Below are 24053 nucleotides of genomic sequence, written 5' to 3'. Positions count from 1 at the left end.
CATTGGTGCACACAGCTGTTCAGGGAGGGTTGGACCCAGTGTCAACTCTTATGCTGTGTGTGTGTGTGTGTGTGTGTGTGTGTGTGTGTGTGTGTGGTGGCTGAGGCTTCAGAGGGTCCAAGAGTAGAGGCACAGCCTTCAACGTGACCTCTACCAGGTCACCAGTGGGTCAGTGAAGGGCCACCGTGAACTCAAGGCTGCTGTCACCAGCCATCTCTTGCTAGGACATCCCTACAACCTCCCGTTGTCAATGCAATGGCAATGGTGACGGTGATGCTCCGCACAGTCTGTGGCAGATGGAGACAAGCTAATTCATACTGCAGGCAGGAGACCAAGTAACAAACCTCCTTCACCCCAACAGGGCTGTCCAGGTAATCGATGAAGACAACTGCTTACCTGGGTTCTGAGAAGACTCTGGGTTCACCCCCACCCTCTGCCACTTCCACGGCCACTTGCAGTCTTACCAAGTGAGCCTTGCTCCCCTGAGAAGCCTTATGGTGGCCTGATGCAGGCACTATAACAATATGACGGCTAAGGAGACATGGCTTGGCTCCCCAAACCACATCATCACAGCAGAACCTGTGTTGCAGCCCCACCCACCTCCACCCCAGGCACAGATTCCTTGTAATCTGGGCAAGTTTCTGAGGACAAGGATGGAATGCTCGTGTCCCCTCTTCTGGTAATAGAAAGGCAGCCCCATTACCACTACCCCAACAGAAACCACCAGAGCCTGAGGGACTCATGCCAGTGCCCAGGCTATGTGTTGTCACTAACCTTGGGCCCAGCACAGCAAAGGAGCATTGACTGGTTGCCCTGTTTGCCATCTGTCCCACCTGCAGGGTCAGGCCTGTCTCTCTCAGGTGGCTTCTCTTCAATCAAAGCGATGGTCCCTGGCCAAATCAGAATGCCCCACACTCAGGGACTAAGCTGTTGCTGTGTCCTGAGGCCACTTGGTCAGCACCTGCCCTGATCCAAGGGTTGGATTCTCCACCGTGGGAAGCATTGACCCCCTACTCTACTGGTAGCCTGATGGGTCAATGAGGCCTCCCAGGTACCCAGGGCTTCTCTATACCTGTTGCTTATAGTTCCTCTGTCCACCACAGAAGCTTAGGGGCTCCTTCAAGAGGCGCTGATTATTTTTTTTCTTTTTAATCCAGAAACCACCACAAACTTGAGTAGTCTCAGATAACTTTAATGAAAGTGTCTGCAGTCCTTTTTCCCACAGTGGTGTACAGATGGCTGAGCTCAAAAGCAAGATTGCACTGCTAAGAGACCGGCCACCACTGGGGGAAGACCAGGCTGCCGCCAGAAAGTTGCATTCGCCACCCCCAGGTCCAGGGCCCAAGGCTCAAGACTAGAAAGCATCACTTCTAGCTTTGGAGTCCAGCAGCTACACCTTGTGCACAGTTACACTGGGCTCTGGGCTGTCGCCCACTTTCCAAAGGGAAGGCTGAGTCACCCAACTTCTGAAGAATACCATATTTTTTCCAGCCCCATTAAGCTTTGCCAACCCACAGGTCTGGCAAGGCATGAGATGGAGTAATGGAGGCAGCCACAGCTCCAAAGCCAACACTGCCACCATGGCCTAGTGGTGGAGGAGCACTTTTACAACTACACAAAAAAAGAGTGGTATTCAATTGTTAATCAGCACACATCCTATATAAATAAAAAGCAAAATGAGGAAGGTGGGTGAAGGAATGGGAATTGGCACAGATATTGATATATTGCTTTCCAGTTTCAAGGTGACAGATGCAGATCAAGACACCAAACAGAACAAATATAAGAGCTGGATTTGTTTTTTCTAAGCAAAGACTGTTTCCCTTTCAGGCCTGGAGTGGGTCTGAAACCAATGGATGGGGATGGGTAACTAGACTAGAGGTGGAGCAGAAAGGTGCAGAGGCTGTTTCTGTCCTCACCACCTGCGAGAGAGGCTCTGCTTCACAAAGAAAAAGACAACTAAATAAACACTATATGCAGATGGAGACCCTGCAGTGGCTTTATTTTCTGCCCTCTGCCTTGGCAGGTTCCACAGCAGAGGGGGCAGTGAGAAATGCTTGGCACCTCACTGTCAGGATGTCCTGCATGCTACAGGCTTGGCAGGAGCTGTACATCCACACATTTTCTTTTCTGGGACACAGGAAGGGCTAGGGACAGTGTCCCATTGAGTACTGGTGTCATGTGACAAACAACATACATTTTCCTGAGTCATGCCTTGCTTCCCTCCTCTGCTTAGTGGCATCCCTTTCTCCTGCAGGACCAGCATGGGAACTGTGCCTATTTCCTTTCTTCTGTCCCCTTGCCCCAAGTCTCTCTTTTTCAAACAGTGAGGCAACCATTCTTGGGTTTGTATCTTCAAAATACCTGGTGGTGTCCCCTCTTCTATTTTCTCTAAGCTGGGTGGCTAGGGAAGTCCAGAGAATGCCCTGACTCCTGTGCAGGTGCACGGAGAATGGGGAGGGAGCAAGGGCCGCAGGTGGGGCTATCCTTCCACCTACTTTGGAGTGGAAGCTCCACTCCCCCATCCCTATGCCTGGCCTTCCTAACCCCCCACGTTTCTGTTGCTGCAGAGATGTCAGAAATGACTCCAGATGAAAACAGAGCTGGCGCTTGGAGGAAGACAAAATGCTGTCCACAGAGTACACTCTAATATCTTATTAGGTATCTGAATCTGTTAGGAAAAAAATTAGAAACTATGTATAAAACTTAAAAATATTCAAGTATCAAAAGGCTAATTTGGATCAAAGTTTTAAAACAAGCCCTCAGCAAGCTGCCGCTGCTGAGAAGAAAGTTTTACAAAAGTTAACCAAGTCTGTTTAGCTGAGGGCAAGGAAAGGAAAAGATCTGTGTGGGAGGAGGAGGAGGGAAAAGGAGGAAGCAGACAGAGTGAGGCCTTTGTAAGCCAAGGAGAGCCAGAGCCAGGTGGGCAGCCAGGATGAGTGGAGATGGTCACTCTCCCTGGAGAAGGAGCTGTAAAGTGCACAGCCTGACCGCCCTTCCCCTGGTGTCTGGTCCCTAAACACTTCCCATCTGCAGACCTAGCTGCCTTCTGAGGAACACACAAAACAAAGCAAGAGAGAATAAGAAGTCTACCATGTTCTGCACAGAAATCCTTCTAGAAAGAAAAAGCAAGCAGTGAATGGAGTCAAGATGCTGTACAGTGTTGACTTAGCTTCTCAAACCCTTTTACAAAAGCAGTCAGGGAAACTGGAATGCCCCCACCCACACAGGGACAGGGCTGGCCCCCACAGTATGAAGCAGCAGCAGCATTTATTCAAGACTCAATAGTGAGGGAATCTGGTGGTGTCCCCTTCTCTCCAGAAAGGGTGCATCTTGACAAGTGATCCAGTAGAAATATTTTAAATTCTGATAAATTAAGTTCATAAAAACCACTCCCTTCGCCTCCTCTCCCTGCAGCCAGGCCTGCACACTAAGATGTGCTGGCTTAGGGCGCTCTCTAGCGGTGGCATGGAAAACCACAGTCCGAGGCCAGCTCCAGGGCCTGCAGACCCACCAGGCTGGGATCTGCATAGGCCACCTGGCTTTCTGCTTTGGGTACTGATCTCTTGGCAGATGGTCCACTCTTGGGAATGGTCCACTCTTGGGAATGGCCCAATTACACCTCAAGAAGTTTAGTTCCCACTCTGCAGATTGCCCACTTTGCCACATGTTTCCAGGCAGTTCTGCTAGCCAGTTAAGGAAATGACATTGGGTCTTTAGACTTCAGTGGAAAACAGGATGCTCTGTCGCTTGCTGTCTGGGGCAGGGATGGCCTCCAGCTGCAGGAAGTACAGCAACACTTGGACCTGCCCAGGCAGAGAAAGAAGAGAAAAGTGGCTCAGACGGGTGGGGAGTCCTTCTTGGTCCAAGGCCACAGCTGAGGAGGGTCCCTGCTTGTGACATGAGCCCCTCACAATAACAGACCTGATGACATATGACTTGGTGTTGTTTTAAAGACCCAGCCCGGGTACACCTGAAGGACCAGTCTGTGGGCTAGGTCCTGGAAGCCCAACAAGGTACAGAGGGAACCACAGTGACTGGGGGACCCCCTCTCAGCTGAAGGGGCCTAGGCAAGGCCCTTACTGACACTTGGCCACAGACTCTGCACAGTGGGAGTGCGAATGGATGTCAGGACTCAGTGTGGGGCAGGTGAGGTCACCTCTGTCAGAGCCGGGGTGGTAAGTCTCTCGTACCTGGGACATGACCTCCAGGGACCAGCTGTCAGTCATGGTGATGGGCTGGCTGGGGTTGGAAGGGAGCTTGCTCTCCTTCTCTGAGGGCCGCAGGAGTGTGGGGCCGAAAACTGTGGCAAGGTTGTGTAAGGACATCTTGTTCACTGTCTCCTTTTCAGCCACCCTGTAGAGGACCAAAGCAGAGCATGCTGTTTCAGAACAGAGATGGAGGGGCTAAGCTACCTTGGAGTCCTCATGGAATATTGTGTCAGGAATCACCCTTTCCTGCCTTGCAGGCTCCATGCATAGCCACCTGGGGAGGGAAGGACCTCAACCCTGGTTGTGTGTGTGTGGCCCCTTCAACTTGAAGTCTGAGGGGCCCAGGATAAAGAGCACTCAAGGCCAGTGTACAGGTGGGCCAGCTCTGGGCCATGACCTGGAGGAAAGGGCAAATGGAAGCATACTGTTGGTTGTGGCTGAAGCACTTTGTCTTCACTTAAAACCATGTTGCAGAAGGAGGAAGGGGAAATGGTTTCAGTGCCCAGAAGAGGAAAGTAACTGCAGACAGGGTTGGGGAGAAAAAGACTCCTGGTGTCAGGGCTAACCTTTTCAGGTGGTCCAGAAGGAAGAGGAAGGTCAGCAGGTTGGCCTCTGGGAGGGACAGCAGCAGGTTGAGCATGCAGCTTTCCTTTGCAACAGGGTCTGAAAGAGCTGTAGAAAGCAGGGAGGGTTAATCCTTGGGGTCATAACCATGGCTGGTGACCTCTCTTTTCAGAGGGTGGGGGTCAGATGGAGCACCCAGAGCATGTGTTGGAAGAGTTGGACAGTCCAGGCATGTAATCATCCTTGCTTATTCACACCTAGGACTCTGTGATAGGTGCCTGGGTGGCATGTGAGCCACCCTGAAGGCCTTCTCTTATCTCAAAGGGGTCAATGGTACCCCAGGCACCAGCAGCAGAGGCACCAGGAAAGTAGCCGCTTATAAGCAGAGCTGTGATTGAGGCCACCTTCTGCTGCCATGCTCTTAGGAGGAGCCCAAGTATAAAACAAAGCAGGCAGAAAGGGAACAAGCAGGGCTGGAAGTCTGGTTCCCTTTGCTACCCTGCGTACCCTGCAGTACTTTCAGGCTAGAGAGAACAGGCCCTTTGCTGAATGGGCCCCCGCACGCAAGCTGACTTGTCTTCAGGGTGAAGTGGAGGCTGCAGCTGCCTTATGCACTAGTTCCCACTTTGGACATCACCCTCTTGACTGTGGGTCAAGGTGGGGGTTTTGAACAGGATGTCTCTCTGGCTTGGGAAGCAGCATTCGCTTAGCCCTGGTGTACAGGAAGGAGGGCTGAGGTGTGCAAGCCCTGGTGTACAGAAAGGAGGGCTGAGGTGTGCAAGCCCTGGTGTACAGGAAGGAGGGCTGAGGTGTGCAAGCCCTGGTGTACAGGAAGGAGGGCTGAGGTGTGCAAGCCCTGGTGTACAGGAAGGAGGGCTGAGGTGTGCAAGCCCTGGTGTACAGGAAGGAGGGCTGAGGTGTGCAAGCCCTGGTGTACAGGAAGGAGGGCTGAGGTGTGCAAGCCCTGGTGTACAGGAAGGAGGGCTGAGGTGTGCAAGCCCTGGTGTACAGGAAGGAGGGCTGAGGTGTGCAAGCCCTGGTGTACAGGAAGGAGGGCTGAGGTCTGCAAGACCCCACATCTTGGAATGTTCTTGGAAGTACAGTCTGGGCAGGGACAGCAGGCAGCCTTCTGAGGATGGGTTGAGTTGGTCCAGGATGGGGTTGGTTCTCATCTCCCATCCCGATTTCTTTGGTTGGGTTGAAATGTGGACCATGGCAGAGGGGCACGGCTTAGCCCCCTTGCACTTCCTCCCCCAACTTCAAGGGTAGCAGTGGGTAGGTGGGGAGGTAAAGAGATGCCTCTTGCAAGACTGAGGCCTCTGATGCTCACCAATGCCCTCAGCAAAGTTGGGGTAGAACTCGTCAGTGAAGAGGGGCTCTGGCAGCTCTCGGAAATAAAGCTTCAGTGTGCCGGCAATGGCGTTCACATCCATCTCACTCATCATCACTGACACATCCTTGTTATCTGGAAAGAGCAGAGAAATGGAGCCTTCATGTGGATCCTGAGTTGGGGCTTTTGAGCTTTCACAATCCCTGCCTTGACTAATGTAGTCTCTGCCATACTGATCGCTATACAGGCTGCTCCCCTTTGAACAACTCATCTTCCTCCTCCCCAAGCATCCATGGGTTCTGAATCTGGGCAGGGCTGCCAGAAAGGCAAGTAAATTCCCATTGCTCTCCCCTGCCTGGCAGCACAGCCAGACACATCTGGCCAGGAGAGTGGTGGCAAGGCCAACAGAAGACACAACACCTGGGCAGAAATTGGCCAGCTCTGCCCTGTATCTAGCAATGCCTAGGGGCCAGTATCTTACTAACAGGAGGGACTAGAATTATTTGAGCCTTTTAGTGTTTAAACCAGTGTTTTTCTTTGGGCTCAGGTGGCCACTGGTGCTTCACACCACAGGCCAGGCCCACTACGGTGGCTCAAATGGAGCTGGCATGACAGCAGAACCCATTCACAGTGCTGAGCCCTTGAGGGCTGTTGAGTCAGGGTGAGTGGTGCGTGGTCTGTGAGATTCTGCAGGGACAAAGTCCTGGTGAGTTCCTTTGTACTTTGAGGATACTGGGAAAGGACCTTCTGGTGTCTCAGGCCTGGCAGCTGAGGCAGTTCTGCTTCCTCATAGCGTGAGGATTAGTGAAACAGGTGGAGATGCCACAGCACCAGCAGGAGCTGGGTCATGTCTGTGCCCTTTGCCCTTCCACGTCAAGTGGACTGTGGTCATACCACATTGATCCCTGGGCTTCAGCACCTTTTGTTTACCTCCATGGCAGCAAGCCAAGTCCCATGGGAACCCCTGGTCCAACCTGGCAAGCATGGTTAGGATGGGTTAAGGACTAGATTCTTTTGCTTTTGAGACAAGGTCCACATTGCTGAGACTAGTCCTGAACCCCTGGGCTCAAGCAATCTTCTGCCTCAGCCTCCCGAGTGGCGAGGATTACAGGCGCACACCACTGTGCCCAGCTCCTGTATCTCTACTTCTATCCTCTATCCTCTTACCCTTCTCTCTCCCTGTTTGCGATGTAGCCTAGGCAGGCCTCAAACTCATGATCCTCCTGTCTTAGCCTCTCAAATGCTGAGATAACAGCCTTGCACCACTACGCCTGGCTTCATCGTGTATTTTTAAATAATGAAGAATGATGTGACAGGCACAGGCCACATACGGTGCCCTGGGAGTCTCAGTATGGGAGCCACCAGCCACATCTTCACCCTGTATTGCCCAGGCAATACTCACTGACATCAAAGGCCGCCTTCAGTGCCTGGATGTCCGTGGCCACTCCAGACACCCGGTAGATGCCCACTTCCTCCATGCCCCGGCGCTCAATCTCCTCCACACACTGGCGCACAATGTAAGGCACTTTGGACCTCTCTCTCCTGTAAGGGAGAGGACACATCTTCAGTGTCTTGGCAGCCCTGTCACACATCTGCATACCTGGAGTTGGGGGTGAGGAAGGGGCTGAAGGTGCCAGGTTTGGGGCTGCACACAAGGCCTTGTGTGTGTTTTCCCTCCATCTGTAAGCTCATGGTTATCATCACACATATTTTACTAGGGCCTTTCTAAGGACCTGAAGTGGCTGAACACCTTCCAAGTTACACATGGTCCTCTAGGTGAGGACAGAGACTATTTCCTCCATCATGGTGCTAGGAGAACCTAGGCTTCACAAATGCTTGACGAGTGCTCTACCACTGAGATACCCGTCGTCCGCTGGCCCCAGGATGCTTTTCTCTCTCTTTTTTTTTTTTTGTGGGAATGGGCTTTGAACTCAGGGCTTTGCACCTGCAAAGCAGGTGCTCTACCACTTGAGCCACACCTCTAGTCCATTTTGCATTGGTTATTTTGAAGATGAGGTCTTGTGAACTATCTGCTTGGGCTGGCCTCAAATCATGATCCTCCCAATCTCAGTCTCTTAAGTAGCCCCAGGAGGCTTTTCTAAGTGAACAAGAAGTACAATTAAAAGATCCTAAGTCACAAGAAGTACAGTGAAAAGATCCTAGGGTTTAGCTGGGTGCCAGTGGCTCATGTCTATAATTCTAGGTACTCAGGAGGCAGAGATCAGGAGGATCCGTGGTTTAAAGCCAGCCTGAGCAAACAGTCTGCAAGACCCTATCTTGAGAAAAACCATCACAAAAAAGGGCTGGTGGAGTGGCTCAAGGTGTAGGCCCTGAGTTCAAGCCCCAACACCACAAAAAAAAAAAAGATCTTGGGCTTTGCCTTAACAAGAGGCTGTATGGTGTCTTATCCCCTAGGTCTTGGGTTGGCTACCCAACTGCTATATGTACTGAGTCCTATAATCCTTCTAGAGCCCTATACTCTTGCTGAATGGAACACTTCTTAGGGTTGCTGAGCATCCTGTAATTCTAAATGTTTTTCTCTTCTAAATTATAGCAACAGACAATTCCAGCTCCTCCATATAGAACCCTGGAGTAAGAAAACTTAGTGCTGTTTGGAGGACTTAACTTCAGTTTTGCTTTGCAACTTAATTCAGGAGCCCAGCCAGAATGCTCATTTGGGGGCACTAAGGGTCGTCTCTATTCATGCCTGGAGCGTCTCCAAAATGCTGTGTGTGCAAGAGTGATGTTTGGATACACATAGGTGCATGGGGAATGACTGATGCAGGCCCTGGTGCAGACAGCCAGCAAAGTCAGGGGCCGCCTGATTCCATCCTGGGGAAATGAATGAAATCTGGGAGGAAGCAGCCTGTATCCCTGAGAACTGCCCTCAAACCAACAAACAGGACTCTCTTGGCAGCATATTCATGACAAAGGGGCAGGGGTTATAATCATTTAACAGGAACTTGGTATCATGACGAATTCCAATTGAGGGAGCAAATCCTGCTCTTGGGGAGTTCCTGAGTCAGGCAGGAGCCAACCTACTGCTTCCAAAGGAAGGAGGCAAAGATACTCCTGAGCTGGTTTTACAGTAAACATAGGAGGTAAGTCAGCACACAGAGTGCTCCGTGGGGCCTGGAAAGCCTCCCCATGCAGTGCCCACACACAGCAGAGAACCATGCCTGCTGATCCTCAGAAACACCTGCAGAGATAGGTGCCTCAGCCCATGAACCAACACCCCTCACCACTCACTTGGTGACCACAGCAATCTTGACTCCGAAGACCCCAGTCTGTTTGCGGGAAGGCATTCTCTTCAAGCTGAACTCTCTGCTTGTGAACTTGATTGAGAGTTTCACTTCAATCTGCAAAGGGAAGAAAGGGCATAAGCTCCTTTCACTTTCTGGTCCTCATAGCCTGAGGTCCAGGGGACCCTAGAAGTGGGAGGGGTCTCAACTCATCTTTTTAGCAAACAGGTCAGGGTCCCAGAGTGAGGTGGGGGAAGCCCCGGTCCAATCCAGTAAGAGCCAGGAATGATGAGAATGGTTCAAGGACGGCTCCTTCAGATCCTCCTCCCATGAGCCCCATTGCTTCTCTTTCTCAATTTTTTTTGTGGTACTGGGATTTCTGCCAAGCCTCCCAGGTGATGGGATGGCAGGTGTGTGCTACCAAGCCTGTTTTTTTTTTTTTTGCAGTGCTGAAGTTTAAACTCAGGGCCTCATGCCTCATGCTTGCTAGGCAGAGCTCTACCACTTAAGCCACACCTCCAGCCCTTTTTGCTTTAGGTATTTTTCAAACAGGGTCTCACTTTTATGCTCTGGCCAGCCTGGACCATTGTGGTCCTGTTTATGCTTCACTTGTAGCTGGGATGACAAGTGCATGCCACCACATAAAAGTTTTTATTGGTTGAGATTGGGTCTCACTGTTTGCAGAGTCTGGCCTCAAAGTGTGATCCTCCTGATCTCTGCCTCCTGAGTAGCTAGAATTATAGGCATGAACAACCACGCCTGGCTTCTTTCTTTTTTAAATAATAATTTAAATAAGAAGCAGAAGAGGGTGGTGGTATAGTTCAGTGATAACGTGAATGCTTATTAGCATGTGCAAGGCCCTGGGTTCAATGCTGAGCACCCAAAACAAGAAGAAGAACAAAGGTACAGAAAAAAGTAAGAGGTCAATGTAACAAACGGCCAAGTATAATCAGATGCTAACATTTTATCATATACACCCAAGCCTTTTTTGGTATATGGTTGTGATGTTTCTAAGGTATAGGTTGAGCATTCCTAATCCAAAAATCTGAAATCTGAAATGCTCCAAAATCTGAAACCTTTTGAATACCAACACAAGTGGAAAATTCCTCATGTTAATGTCAAAATATACAGCATTACCTTCAGGCTATGCATGTATGGTGTACACGAAATATAAGTGAATTTCAGGTTTAGACTGGGTCTATCCCCAAGACAGCTCATGTATAACACACACACACACACACACACACACACACACACACACACACACACAAATATTCCAAAATTGGGGGAAAAATCCCACAAAATCCAAAATGTTTATGGTCTCAAGCATTTTGGATAAGTGTTACTCAACCGAAATAAATCTTTCGGATCTTAGTTTTAATGGGAAGATCCCAGGGTCCAGGTTGAGGCCTCCCCTGTTGGGGTGGGACCAGGAAGTCTTTATTCCAGGAGGATACTTGAGGCTTGGCCTGTGACTGCATTTCAGCCACCAAATGGAAAAGATTCCTTCTTGTACACAATGTTTATGCTTTGCAGGTATCTCCTTCCTCCTCTAGCTGTGCTCCCTCTCAGGCACTAGCTCAGGCTTAGCCTCTTCCTAACTGTTTTGGAAAGAACTACAGCCTCTCTAACTTTCTGCGGATACATACCCCATTCATGGCAATGACGGTCCGCTGCCAGTCTCTGTCCTGTAGGGCCTGGGGGTCCAGCTGAAACCAAACAGGCATGATTAACAGAGATCCTTGGGTCTGTTCAGAGGCCTTGCTGGCAGTTGCCCATGCCTGCTACTGCTCCATATCCTAATTTGGAAGCACAACACAACTGTGGCCAGCACTTCTATCCAGACAGGGAGAAGACCTGTTAGAAAGTCCTGGAATCTCAGAGGCCCACTGCTCCCAGACTTAACTGCCTGGGCCTCAACTCACAGTGGTGTGAGTATGTGATAGCTCAGGGCCTTGCACTCCATCCATCCCTCTGTCCATTCCAGATGGGAGCTGAAGGTCCTGCTCCCCTCATCCTGGTGCTGTACTACACTCAGTGTTGGGGAAGTGGTTGGTAGAAAGACCAATTTTAGTAGCAACTTTTGGTTGTGGTGGTGGTGGAGGGGTGAGGATAATGTCCCAAAGCAGCTATCTGGAGAATCTTGAGCACTGTTTTCTCCCTGTGCTACAGTCCAGGTCAGTCCTATGGACTGGGCAGGCCCAGAAAGATCCAGAGCCTACCCCATATCATGCAGTGGGTGAGGGTAGCAGAGGCCTCCCTCACTTCCCCCACCCCTCACTCCCAGCCTCTGTAACTCCAACCCTCACAAAACACTGTCTAGCAACTGGTCTGTATGAACTTGCCAAATGCTCCCTGTCCATGGAGGCTCTGTCCCCGTTTTTTGGTGAGCACACACTCTATAAGCAGCTCTAGGATATGGTTGAGACTACTGGCTAGGTCAGGTGAAAAAGTAATTGGGGAGGGGTCTTGAACACTTCCCAGGTCTAGGGGTGGGGCTCAGTGGTGGAACACTTGCCTGGCAAGGGAAAGGCCCTGGGTTTGATCCTTAGTACCACAAAACAAACAACAGACTCCCTGGGCTCTACCTACAAAGAATAAGACTCACATTTCCAGGTGGGACCTGGAATTCATATGGGTAGAGACATCCCCAGGTGATTCTGGTGTAAAGCCAGGTCAGGGAGCTACTGTCCAACACTACTGACAGGCACACATCACACATGGCTTTGTGCTTTCATCACCCATTTCAGGTGATGGTGTATTTCTGCTACCAGGCAAGGCACGTAATAGCAAGGATCACACCTCATAATTTATACACACACAAGCCCGAATGCACACAATGCACTAAATATAGTGCCAGGCCTAGAGAGGGGCTCAGGACAGCATTTATCTGCTGCAAGGGACACAAGAAGCCACAGCCATCTGGGCCTTCTGCATTTGAGGTGGGTGGGAAACAAGAACTTGAGGAGTGGGTCAAGGAGCCAAGCTGTGTGCATCTAGACTTCTTATCACAGACACTCCTGGGGAGATGGTGAGCCCTTGTCATCTTCCTTTCTAGGTTCTACTGGTTAACATTTCCCAAAGCTGTGAAATGCACAGCCAGAGCAGCACACACACTCAGAGAGTGGCAGAATGCTGAAGAGAGGGACCTGTGAGGAAGGACCAGTCAATCACAAATCATCCAGAAAAAGAAATCTCCCAAGGGCATGCTCCCCTCCCCCACCAAGAGTGAAGCCCAGCTCCTCTACAAGAGGAAGGAGGGGACAGCATGGTAGCCCATCCCAGCTCTGGGACCAGCACAGTTCTGGACCCACACCAAATCAGATATGGCTGGAGAACACTAGGGACATGTACCTGCTGACCCATACCCCCAATCCTGTGCCCTAGCTGCCCAAGGAAGGGGGCACAGTACCCTTCTTTCTTCAGAAGCAAATGAACAGAAACCCAGAAGCAATTTCAGCAGAAAAAATTCCTCCCTTCCCCTCCAAAGAATGGTAATCATGGGTCCCTCTCCCTTAAAAATCCTTAAAAGAGGATTGGCAAAAGCCACACAACAGCAGCCCCAAGTCTAGATAAGCAGGAGGGCAGACATCTGGGTGACAGGGAACCCATCCCTCCACCTCCACATGAGAACCCGGACCCACTCTTTGGCCCACCTTGCCCTTGCACACCAGGTCTCGGATGCAGGTCCACAAGGCAGTGCCTCGAGCACACACGTGCTTTTCAGCAGAGGCCACCCTGCTCTGGCTGGCCCAGCTGAGGTGGAAGTACCGAAGAAGATTCTGCATCGTGGTGGGGGTAGATGGTGACTTTCGCATCCTTGGTACCTCTGCTCTGAAAGGCCCACGGGACTGGCAGGAGCACAATGACCAGCTCCTGGCCTCAGCCACCTTTTGACCAAGCTTCCAGGGAAGGCCCGCCCACAGTCTGGCTGGCCAAGGTCAAAGTTTCCCATCACCCCTGCATTCCACATTTTTTTGTTTGTGTATGGGAAAAACACCCTCTCCCCCACCCCCACTGAAGCCTATTGGTTATGGGAATTCCAACATGTCTCAGTCTCTTCTTAAGCCTGAGTTTCCTTCTCAAGAGGCCGGTTTCCTGTGGTACAGATTTGGAGACACTGAGTAACATGCATGTGGCTTGTCAGTCCACTTTGGGCATGTTGTGCTCAGGAAACCGCTCCAGGGCCTGCATTCCCTTAGTCAGTAATCCCAATAATCATACACTGCTTCAGATGCACCCAGGGCAGAGAACATCTGGCCCCACTCCCCATGGACAAGCTGTCTGAGTGATGAGCAGCCCTGCATAGGGCTCTAGCTATTGTCCATTCCCAAGCACTGACATTCAGCAGCCATCCCTATTTGGCTCTGATGCTGCCAGGCAGATTCTTCACTGTGTCCCTATTTGCAGCATGGCATGTTGGTCTCTAGGCATTCAGCATGAAAGCCTCAAATCAATGGATCCAGAAGGAAAGGCCATTCTAAAGCTGGCTCCGCTCCAAAGAACAGAGTGTGCTTAGCACTGTGGATGCTGCATAAAGAATAGCAGGACAATGAGACTCAGGCCTCAGTGCAGCCCAACCCCAAACAGCATTCAAGGCTGGCACACTTTCTTGGGCAGTTATTTAAAGCACCACAGAGATAAACAAGCAAGAGAATGGGATTCAGAAAAACTGGTGAGTAAGGGGAAGGGCTGGAAAACAGTAGTCCAGGGAATAGCTGAAGAATTTATCACACCATTGAGGGGCCCCCCTGGGTTGAGGTCTTGGTGGGGAATGTGCCTGTTATTGCAGGGAAACTAGGTGGAGGCCTGTCTACTCATACCCAGTGGTCTCAGGAGAACAGTATGTGCCACTGCTCATCTCTCTGGGGGTTGGACAAGGTTACAGCTTAGGAAGAACTGTGGTTAGTGGACCTGGTGGATGGTTGCCTGGAGGCCTGCCCAACACATGTCTCTCCTGGATGCAGAGTGGGGGTGGGGAGGGCAGAAGCCCAACTGGGGCAAGAATTGAATGGGGTCCTAAGGCCCTTGAACTCTGCATGATAGCTTTGCTAGGACAAACGCTGCCTCGATCTACAGTCAGTATGGCCAGATGAGTGATCACTGATGGATGACCACAGGGCATGATGTCACCCACACTTGCCCTGGTAGGGGTGAGGGGTGGGAAGGACACATGGTTCAACTGTCCAAAGAAGGAAAAGCTCCTTCTGTCCTTACTCACCTCCTCGTAGACAACAGCTTCCTCCACACCCACTGTCTTGGGTGCAACTGGTTCAGTAGGACGTCCCCAGTTATTCTTATCTGAGCTCCATGTGTTTACACCATAACCCACTCTCTGGGGTAAGTCTTTGCAGAGACCACCAGAGAAAAAATCTGGCCTCCCACGGTGGTCTCCTGGTTTTACCTCTGTGAATGCTACCTGTTCTCTAGCACAGCTTTAACTCTGATCTCAAAGAGTGTTCAACGTTGCTTAAAAAGATAAATGGAGCCGGGTGCCAATGGCTCACTTCTACTCGGGAGGCAGAGATCAGGAGGACTGCTATTCAAAATTTGCTAGGGCAAATAGTTTGGGAGATCCTATCTTGAGACTATCCAACACAAAAAAGGGCTGGTGGAGTGGCTCAAGTTCTACAATGCTTGCCTAGCAAGCATAAGGTCCTGAGTTCAAACCCCAGTACTGCCAAAAAAAAAAAGAAAAAGATAGAGGGCTGGGGTAGAGCTCAGTGGTAGAGTATGTGCTTAGCATGTGTAAGGTCCTGGGTTCAATTCCCAACACCAAAATAAATAAATGAAGGAAGTAACCCCCACTTCCATAGATGGTTATAATAAATGAGCAAGAGTGTGAATCCATGTTGATAAGGATGTGGAGAAATGGGAACTCTCATATACAGCTACTGGGATGAAAATGGAAAAAAACGAGCAGTCAAGAACATGTTCCCAGCAGAATCAACTATAACAGCCCCAACCTGGCACAAACCAAATGTCAGTCAACTGGTACCTGGAGAAGCAAAAACATGAGTCAGGCACGGGGCAGAGTATTATCCAGCCACCGCTGACAATGCAAAAAAGCCTCAAAAACATTACAGTCACAAGAGGTCACTTCAGGTATGGCTACATCTATATGAGATGTGCAGAATCAACCTGATACCTTACATGAAGCCCAGCAAGACACACAAAAGGTCAGAAGAAATGGCACAAGCTGGAGAAATGGGAAAAGACAAAATTCTTTGACTTTATAAAGTTATCCCCCTAAGGACGATGGGAAGAACACAATGGAAATTCAGCAACCTAGAAATTCATACATAGAAATGAGAGAAGGAAAAAAACTGAAGGGGAAAATTCCTAATAGCTGTAAGGCTCCAAGTGCCTTTGGGTTTTGCTGACTGGTGATTCCCCCTGGATGCTGTTCCCAGCCCATGATGTGCCAGGGCACCCAACAGTGACTTTGGATCCTTGTCCCTGCCCTAGCCACATCAGGTTGAGCTGCAGACTATCTTCCTTGGTGGTCTAAGGCAGAAAACTTCCTCTGACTACACTATGCCCCATGTATTTCTATAAATCCTGTGCTCCAGCTGGTCTCAGAGCATAGGATGTTGATGTCTTCACCTAGGAAAATCCCTCAGTGACACACTGATAAACAGTGTCTCCTCTTTTGTGAAGGCCTCCCTGTTCCCTGACCTTGCCCTGTAGGTAACAGTGCCATCTGAGCTACCTGCCCCCTATGGCAGGGCCTGCCCTGCCTCTTGGTACATCCTCATTATCTTTCTTCTTCAGCCTCTCTGCTCTGGACCATGAAGCCTGGGGATAGGTATCTTCTTGTTCTCAGGATTCCTGGGGCCTGGCATGCAGGAGGTCCTCTGTGACAAGGGTGGCACCAGGTTCTTGGTGTCTGACAGCCTCATTTGCTCAGACAGCTCACTGAGCTCAGGGCAAGCTTAAAAAGTACTCTGGCCTGGACCCTCTGCTCCTGCCTGCATGTGAGGGCTTGGATTCTCATTAGTGACTCTTTCCTGGATAGTCAGCAATGTCCCAACTCTACACTGTGTCCTTCTGCCTTTCTGGCCTGTAGCACTGAACAAGCCACCTTGTCCATCTCTGGTTCAGGAAGGGAGAGCCCTCCAGCCTCCTCCTCTTGTGAAGCCTTCATCTTGGAAGAAGGGAAACAGGGACCTGGAAATTCAACCAGGATAGTCATTCGAAGAGCAGAGGCAGAAACTTCAGACTCAAGTCTGTGGTTCCTAAACCCAGCAGTGTTCATCAGGACCATTTAGGGAGCAAAAAACAGACTGAGGCAGAACCTTGACCCCAGAAGATTCTGATGGGTGCTGCCCACAGAGAGGTGTGTGAGCAGCTTTGCTGGAGACTTGGTTTCATCCCAGCCCCTTTGTCAGAGTCTATCCTCCTGGTTGGGTTCTGTGCCTTCCCCACCTGAAAGTCTCTCCACTCAGTTTTTGAGTCAAGGGTGCCTGAAGGGGAAGGGAAATGTAGGCTACATCATTCCCACTGACTCCCCTGTCCAGGATGTGAACAGCCAAGGCGCTCCTCCCACACAGCACAGCATGGAAGGCAACCAATGTCACTGGGAAAGCCTGGAGTCAGGAAGCCTGGGCCCTGGAGAGTCACAGATGTCTCTCTCAAGTTTAGTCCACATAGAAAACACTGTGTGCGTCCGTGCGTGCGTATATGTGTGTGTTGGGGGCAAGAAACCAGACTAGGGTCCCATGGCATCATCAGCATCACTGTCCCTCCTCCAACTTCCTTCCTTCCGGGACCTCACAAATAAGCTCTGGCAGCCAGGAGTCTAGGTCTCCAGGCCAGAAACCGCCTACGTGGTGTGACTCATACGGGCTTCCCACAGCACTCAGATCCTTTCCCGTTTAATGAGGGTCCATTCATCTTTCAGATGAGGCATGACCAGGGGACTGGAGCAGAATCTGGCTTTCTCTACTGCCTCTTCACTAAAAATGATGATGACAGTAAGAATAATAATAGCAGCTAAACACTGACCAGGCCCTATGAGTGGCACGTCATGGAGCCTTTGTGGAACTATGGCCCCCACCCCAAGTGAAGGAAACAAGTTTGGATGGGAGTGGGGAACAATGACTCACTCAGGTTACATGGAATATAGTGGGCTCAGGAGAACTCAAAGATTCTCATCTTAATCAAACTAGTTGAACTCTAAGCTGTTTTTTTCAACTTGGCCCCAACTTGGCCATGTCCCCAAGAGCCCAATTTTAGTAAAATTCCTGCCACATCAGTTTAGCTAGAAACCCCTACCCTAGATATCTGATTGGATTTCTCACCCTCCACCCTCTTCCAAGTGAAGTTTGATCACCTGGCCTGCTGCAGCAAGAGTCCTATTAGGGTTGGGCACTGGTGGCTCATGCCTTAATCCTAACTACTCAGGAGGCAGAGATCAGAAGGATTGTGGTTCGAAGCCAGCCTAGGCAAATAGTTTGGCAAGACCCTATCTTGAAAAAACCCATCATAAAAATAGGGCTAGTGGAGTGGCTCAAGGTGAAAGCCCTGAGTTCAAACCCCAGTACTGCAAAAAAAAAAAAAAAAAAAAAAGGGAGTTCTGTTAGGTTGTTTTAGCCAGAATTCCTCTCATCCCTGATGTATTCTCTCAGTCATCTTCCATTTAGTGACCTCCACCCCATTCCTTGGTCATAAATCCTCCATTTCTTCAGTGCTGTGCCCAATCTCTCTACTACTTAAAAACTTCATAGTTCCTATGCCTATCTCAGTGTTCCTGAATTCAGTATACCTTTAGGTTGTGTGTTTGGTTTTGGTTTTTTTGGTAGTATTGGGAATCAAACCTAGGGCTTCACACATGCTATGTAAATGCTCTACTACTGAGCTATACTCAAGTCCCTTTTAGAGATAAGATCTCACTAAATTGCCTAAGCTGAACTTGAACTTCTGATTCTTCTGTCTCAGCCTCTTGAGTAGCTGAGTTTACAAGTTTGCACCACCCCACCCAGCTGCTTTATAGTTTTTTAACAAGTATCATGAATAATTTTTTTTCTATTAATAGGCAAGAGCACAAACACAGTCCCCCACTACCACAAATTATGCAGTTGAATTTCCCACATTTGGGGAAATCACACACCTAGAATGCAATAGATAAGCCTGGCGCTGAGAAAACCACCTTCTAGGTAAGTAGGAATAAATGTTTTTAGAAAGAGTCCACACCTCTTGCCCCCAAGCCTATGTCTTGGTGGGATTTGACAGGTGCCTACAGGAAAGAATAGCAAGGGGGCATCCTTGGAGCATCTTGGAGCCATCCTGGAAGCACAAAGGATGTGCTTGACATTTGATCAGTTTCCTCAGCCTCCATCACTCTCCAGGTGATGTTTCAGCAGGAATCCTGTTAGGCTGGTTTAGCCAGAAGCCCCTTCACCAAATGTTTCCTCTTAGTAGTTTTTATCCCTCATCCTGCTCCTAGACTACAAATTCCCAATTGTCTACAATATATTGGAAGTGAAGCCATGTTCTATACTAAAGTCTCTTTTCCCCTATTTTCCTGAATAAAGACCTATTTTTCCACCTAGTATTGTCCAGCTGTAGTTTTTCTCTCCTTTTCCCTGGATTGGGATAGGGCACTGAGGCTGTTGAGAACAAAGCACATGTAGTGTATATAAAGAAACATTTTGTTTGGACTGGCACAGTGGCTCATATCTGTAATCCTAGCTACTTAGGAGGCAGAGATCAGGAGGATATCAGTTTGAAGCCAGCCATCCCAGGCAAAAGGTTAGTGAGACTCCTGCTCAACAAACAAATTGGGCATGACGGCATACCTGTAATCCCAGCTATGTGCTATCTGGAAGGCAGAGTTAGAAGGATCACAGTCTGAGGCTGGCCTCAGGCAAAAATTCAAGACCCTATCTGAAACCTAAGTAAAGCAAAAAAACGACTGGGGGTGTGGCTCAAGTGGGAGAGCACCTGCCTAGCAAGAGTGTGGCCCTGAGTTCAAACTCCAGTACTTCCAGAAGAAAAATTTGTTTACATATGGGTATCATGATGGCAAGGAGTTTAAAAGAGGCCTTGTATTGTGGAAGGAAGGCAGGGAGTGGGAAGAGAGATTAATGAGTGTTACAGTAAAACAAAGGAAAACCGGAATTGGGGAGTGTTACCTGGACACCAGAGGAGGGTCACCTCACCCTAGAGCCAATGAACAGCCAAAACAGCCAATGAAATAACATGTGATTATGTATGGGACAAGCTGTTCTCCCCACCCCTATTTCTGTAACCTGCTCTAAATGGTATATGCGAAAAGCTCTTTTGTTCTCAGGGCTCAGCCTTTGGACAACTCTCACTGAGCCGCTGCCGGCTTGCTTAATAAACTTGCTTCCTGAAAGCTTGGGAAGCGAGCTCAGTCTCTGTCTGAGTCCTCCTGCAACATTTCTGGAGGCATCATCTGGCATTTGGAGGGTGGTGTTTTCACCTTCTTGTCACCGGCTCAATGTCCCTGGCCCACGAGGGCTGTCCCTGCCAGGTATCACCTGACTGTGTTGATCTAGGGGAGGGAGCCTCTCTCCCAGTGAGCTGAGGAGGTGAGTTCCAGTTGCACAGAGGAACCTGGAAAGGCTTGGGAACCAGCCTAGGAACCCTACTCATCAGACTGGTAAGAACACAGGTTCAGATTCAGGCCTGTCTCAGGAGGGAGAAGGGGAGTCTGATCAACTCTCAAAAGACACCCATGTAACAACCTTTTTTGGAGGGGTTGAAACCATGTCTTTCAGATTCAGGGAGCAGAGTGGAAGTACTGTGATGTGTAAGAGTGTGTGAAAGTGGGAGCCTGAGATGTAGCCTGGTTACGAAGCAAGCATGGAGTCCTGATCCATGGGTCCATGGTGAACTCATATGGTCTAGGGTGAGCCCTAACGGCCTCCAGTCCAGGGCTTATATGGACTCACCATGGCCAAGAGATGCCTAAATCCCTGTGAGAGGTATGGATGGAGAAGGACAAAGCAAGTGGTGTTATTTATTTTCCCCTGTGTGCCAGAGGGGACCACCCCTTATCCCCCTCTCCATAGCCCTCATCCCTTCTGTCTTTGTCTCTGTCTAGACATCTGGCAAACGGGAGGAATGGGAGGAGGTCAGAGTAAGAACACTGCCCCCTAGAACTTTAAGAGGGGATCTAATGGAGATTATGGGGTCAAACTGACTCCTGACAAGCTTAGGACCTTCTGTGAAATAGACCGGCCTGCTCTGTTGTAGATGGCCCTCAGAGGGGTCATTAGATAAGGTCAGAGTCACTAGAGGTTTTTGAAGTGACTGTAGGGGAGCCTGAAACACCAGATGTTTCCTTATATTGACTGCTGGCAAGACGCAGTCCTCAGTCAGCCCAAATGGCTAAAGCCCCACCTAGAGAAGCATGTAAGATTATGGTAGCCAGGGTGGTGGCAGCTTTCAAGTACAGGAAAATGTAAAAAGAAAAAAATAAAAAAACCCATATTAATGGGGGATTCCGAGGAGTTCCTGCCCCCTAATGTGCCACTGTATAGATTAGAGAATTTCTAGGAGCTGCAGGTTTACTCTCTCTTGGCAAAACCCCTTTATAAAGCCACAAAGAGGGTAGAGTGGGAACCCATGGTATGGGGAGAGAAACAATAAAAAGGCCTTTAAAAAAATTAAGAGGGTACTCACAAATTCCCCTGCTCTGGGCCTGCCAGGCATAATAAAGTACTTCTTCCTATATGTATATGAGAGACTGGGAGCTGTAGGAGTCTTGACCTAGCTGCTAGGTTCCTGGCACTGCCTGGAGGCCTATTTATCAAAGCAACTTGATGCAGTTTTCCCAGGCTGGCCACCCTGCCTGTGTGCCCTGGTGGCTATTGCCGTCTTGGTGGAGAGTCTGTTTTGACTCTCATGGAATATAAAGAAAATTACTGGTTAACAAACTCCCGAATGGTCAAATATCAAAGCATGATATGGAAAAACCCTCATGTCCAGCTAGAGGTTGTTAAGACTCTAAACCCAGCCACCCTATTAATTCAGGTGGATTAATTCAGGCCCATTGAAGCATGACTGTTAGAGATTATGGATGAGGTGTTCTCCAGCCAGCTAGGCTTGACCAACCAGCCCATTAGTCATCCGGACATTGAGTATTTCATGGATGGCAACAGCTTTGTCTGAAAAGACACATGTTTTGCCAGATATGCAGTAGTGACTCTAGACACTGTTAGTAAAAACACGACCACTGCCAGTCAGGACTTCTAACTTGGGAAAATAAGTGTTAAATATGACAATTCTAAAATTGCTGCAAGCTGTATGGGCCCCTAAGCGAGTAGTAGTCATGCACTGCCAAGGGTACGGGTACCAGAATGGGGAAACAACATCTGTTTGGGGAAGTCGAAAGGCTGATAGGAAGGCCAAGGGAGCAGCTCTCACAGGAGAACAAACCTCAGCCTCTCTGGCAGCTGCCTTGTCCCTGTGTCCCTTATCTGAATGGGATCCATGGTATATTTCACAAGAACAGGCTGGGTTTGAGAATGAAGGAGAAAATTTTCTACTAGACTGATGGTGGAAGTTTACTGATGGCTGCATTGCCATACCTGAGTCACTGGCTCCCACATTTGTCAAACAGTTCCATGAAGGAACTCACTCAGGACAAACAGCTCTTGAGACCACCTTGGCCCAGCATTTTTATGTCCCCAAGCTCTCCAGCATCAGTAAGACAGTATGTGAAAGGTATAGTCTGTGTGCCAGAAGCAGTCCCCGATATTTGCTGGTGTTTGTCTACACCTTCTCAGAATGGATAAAAGCCTTCCCCACTTGGACTGTGAAAGCCCAAAAAGTGGCTGGGTGCCTGTTAAAGAAAATCATTCCTCGATTCGAAATACCTGTGTCTATTGGGTCAGACAATGGGCCGGCCTTTGTGACTGAGATGGTACAGTCGATGGTTAAGCGATTAAAAGTAACTTAAAAGCTACACACGACCACCCCCAGAGTTCAGGAATAATAAAACATATAACAAGACTCTAAAAATTACAATTAAAAAAACTATGCCAGGAGACCCACCTACTATGGGATCAATCACTGCCCACAGCCTTGCTCAGGATTAGGTCCAGCCCCACCAGACAGATGGGTCTCTCCCCTTTCGAAATGCTTTTTTGGCGTCCACCCCCTTTACTCAAGGGTCTACAAAGGGGACCTTAAGAAAATAGGTGACCTCACCCTAAGACAACAGATACAGGCCCTTGATTTGACTCTCTCAAAAATCAATGACTGAGTAAGAGAGAGACTGCCTATTAGCCTGACAACTCCCATGTACCCTTATAAACCAGGGGATGCAGGGGATGCTGTTTGAGTAAAGAAGTGGAATGTTCAACCATAAAGTCTCACTGGAGGGGCCCTTTTGTTGTTGTTTCCAATGTAGCAGACATTGTTCCCTGGATCCACTATAGCCAAGTGAAGCCAGCTTCCCTCAAACGGGAGTGCATCCCTGACCCAGTCTCACCATACAAGATCACCTTGAAAACACTACCACCCTTCCCCAACAGGATCCCGCTTCCCAGGAGACAACAGGAAACCCGAGGAGACATCAGCCCTGCTCTAGTCACTCCAGAGGCTGACTAGTCCATACACAGCAGAAGCATGAGGAGTCACCCATCTCACCTTTGAGGATAAGTCCATTCTGTGTATTCTTTTTGATAATCTTGGTCAGCTCTGTACGTGGGAACTCCCAGGCTTTGGACTATGACTCACGTATGCACACTACCCAAGCAGAGAGTACTGTTACCAAAACTCTGGTTTTCCATACTACTATTCTTGTGTGGGCACCATTGTTGGGTCATGCACCACAACCATACCACCTACTCAGTGTGCTTTCGTGATGGCCAGTATATCTGTTTTAACCCCATCTATCTCCCTCGAGAGCAATGGCTAGAGGACCAAAGCTTCACCAGCAGTGGGAAGCTTGTTAACCTCACCCAGGCTAATGACCCCAACAAACCTGTGTTCATACACCTTGATGTGTATGCTACAATAGCTTAAAACACCAGGCCTTAGAACAATTGTGGGGGGTTAGCCTGGGAAAGGACTATAGGTTAAATGACAAGTATATATGCCCAAAAGATAACAGTGGGACATCTGGTTGTGCGTCCTATAAACAACTCTACTGCCCTTATTGGGGTTGTAAAAGGTGGGAAACTTGGCTAAAAGGGAGGGCCATACCTCACATGGAACTGCCGCAACTCCCGACGGCACTCTTGGTGCCTATAACCCTATAAATTTCACTATTTTCAACCTCAATGAAACAGGCTGGGAAGTTGGGAAAAAGGTTGACATTTTAATCTTTAAAAAGGAAACAGATCCCGGTACTTTGGTGCACATTCAACTCATCATGATCACTCATGAGAACTCCTCATACCAGGCCTTTCACTCCTTTTATGAGGAGATACAAAGCGAGTTTTCCATCTCAGTTACAACCAAAAGCCTGTTCCTTTCACTAGCTGAGTCCATAGCACAAACTCTGAATGTAACTTCGTGTTATGTTTGTGGAGGAACAAATATGAGACCATTAGCCATGGGAGGCAAAAGAGCTGAACCCACAAGAGCCGTTTAATGAAACCACTGACCCAGCCACGGGGAGGGCATTTGGCTCCTAAAAACCTCTATTATTGGGAATTACTGTATCTCTCGTCCAAAAGGCCAATTCTCCGCCCCGGGGGGGGTTGGGGGGGGACTTGATCTGCTTGGAAC

At 49.3% G+C, this 24053-nt stretch overlaps 1 protein-coding gene across 2 annotated transcripts in view; it reads right to left on the bottom strand.

The window, feature by feature from the left end:
* Positions 1–1176: 1176 nt before the first annotated feature.
* Bcr (BCR activator of RhoGEF and GTPase) overlaps positions 1177–24053 on the bottom strand; it is a 147387-nt gene continuing 124510 nt past the window's right edge. For both annotated transcript variants that reach the window (XM_074060677.1, XM_074060678.1), the window contains exons 17-23: positions 10994–11053; positions 9352–9461; positions 7505–7644; positions 6103–6237; positions 4775–4880; positions 4191–4353; positions 1177–3803 (exon numbers count right to left, since the gene is read on the bottom strand). In XM_074060677.1, the coding sequence (XP_073916778.1) occupies positions 3714–3803; positions 4191–4353; positions 4775–4880; positions 6103–6237; positions 7505–7644; positions 9352–9461; positions 10994–11053 (804 nt within the window). In that variant the 3' untranslated portion in view covers positions 1177–3713. The remainder of the gene's footprint in view (positions 3804–4190; positions 4354–4774; positions 4881–6102; positions 6238–7504; positions 7645–9351; positions 9462–10993; positions 11054–24053) is intronic.

The sequence above is a fragment of the Castor canadensis genome, chromosome 18, assembly GCF_047511655.1.
Source record: "Castor canadensis chromosome 18, mCasCan1.hap1v2, whole genome shotgun sequence".
Taxonomy (NCBI): Eukaryota; Metazoa; Chordata; class Mammalia; order Rodentia; family Castoridae; genus Castor; species Castor canadensis.
Note: the sequence above shows the minus strand (reverse complement) of the source record. Positions and strands in the feature narration are given on the sequence as shown.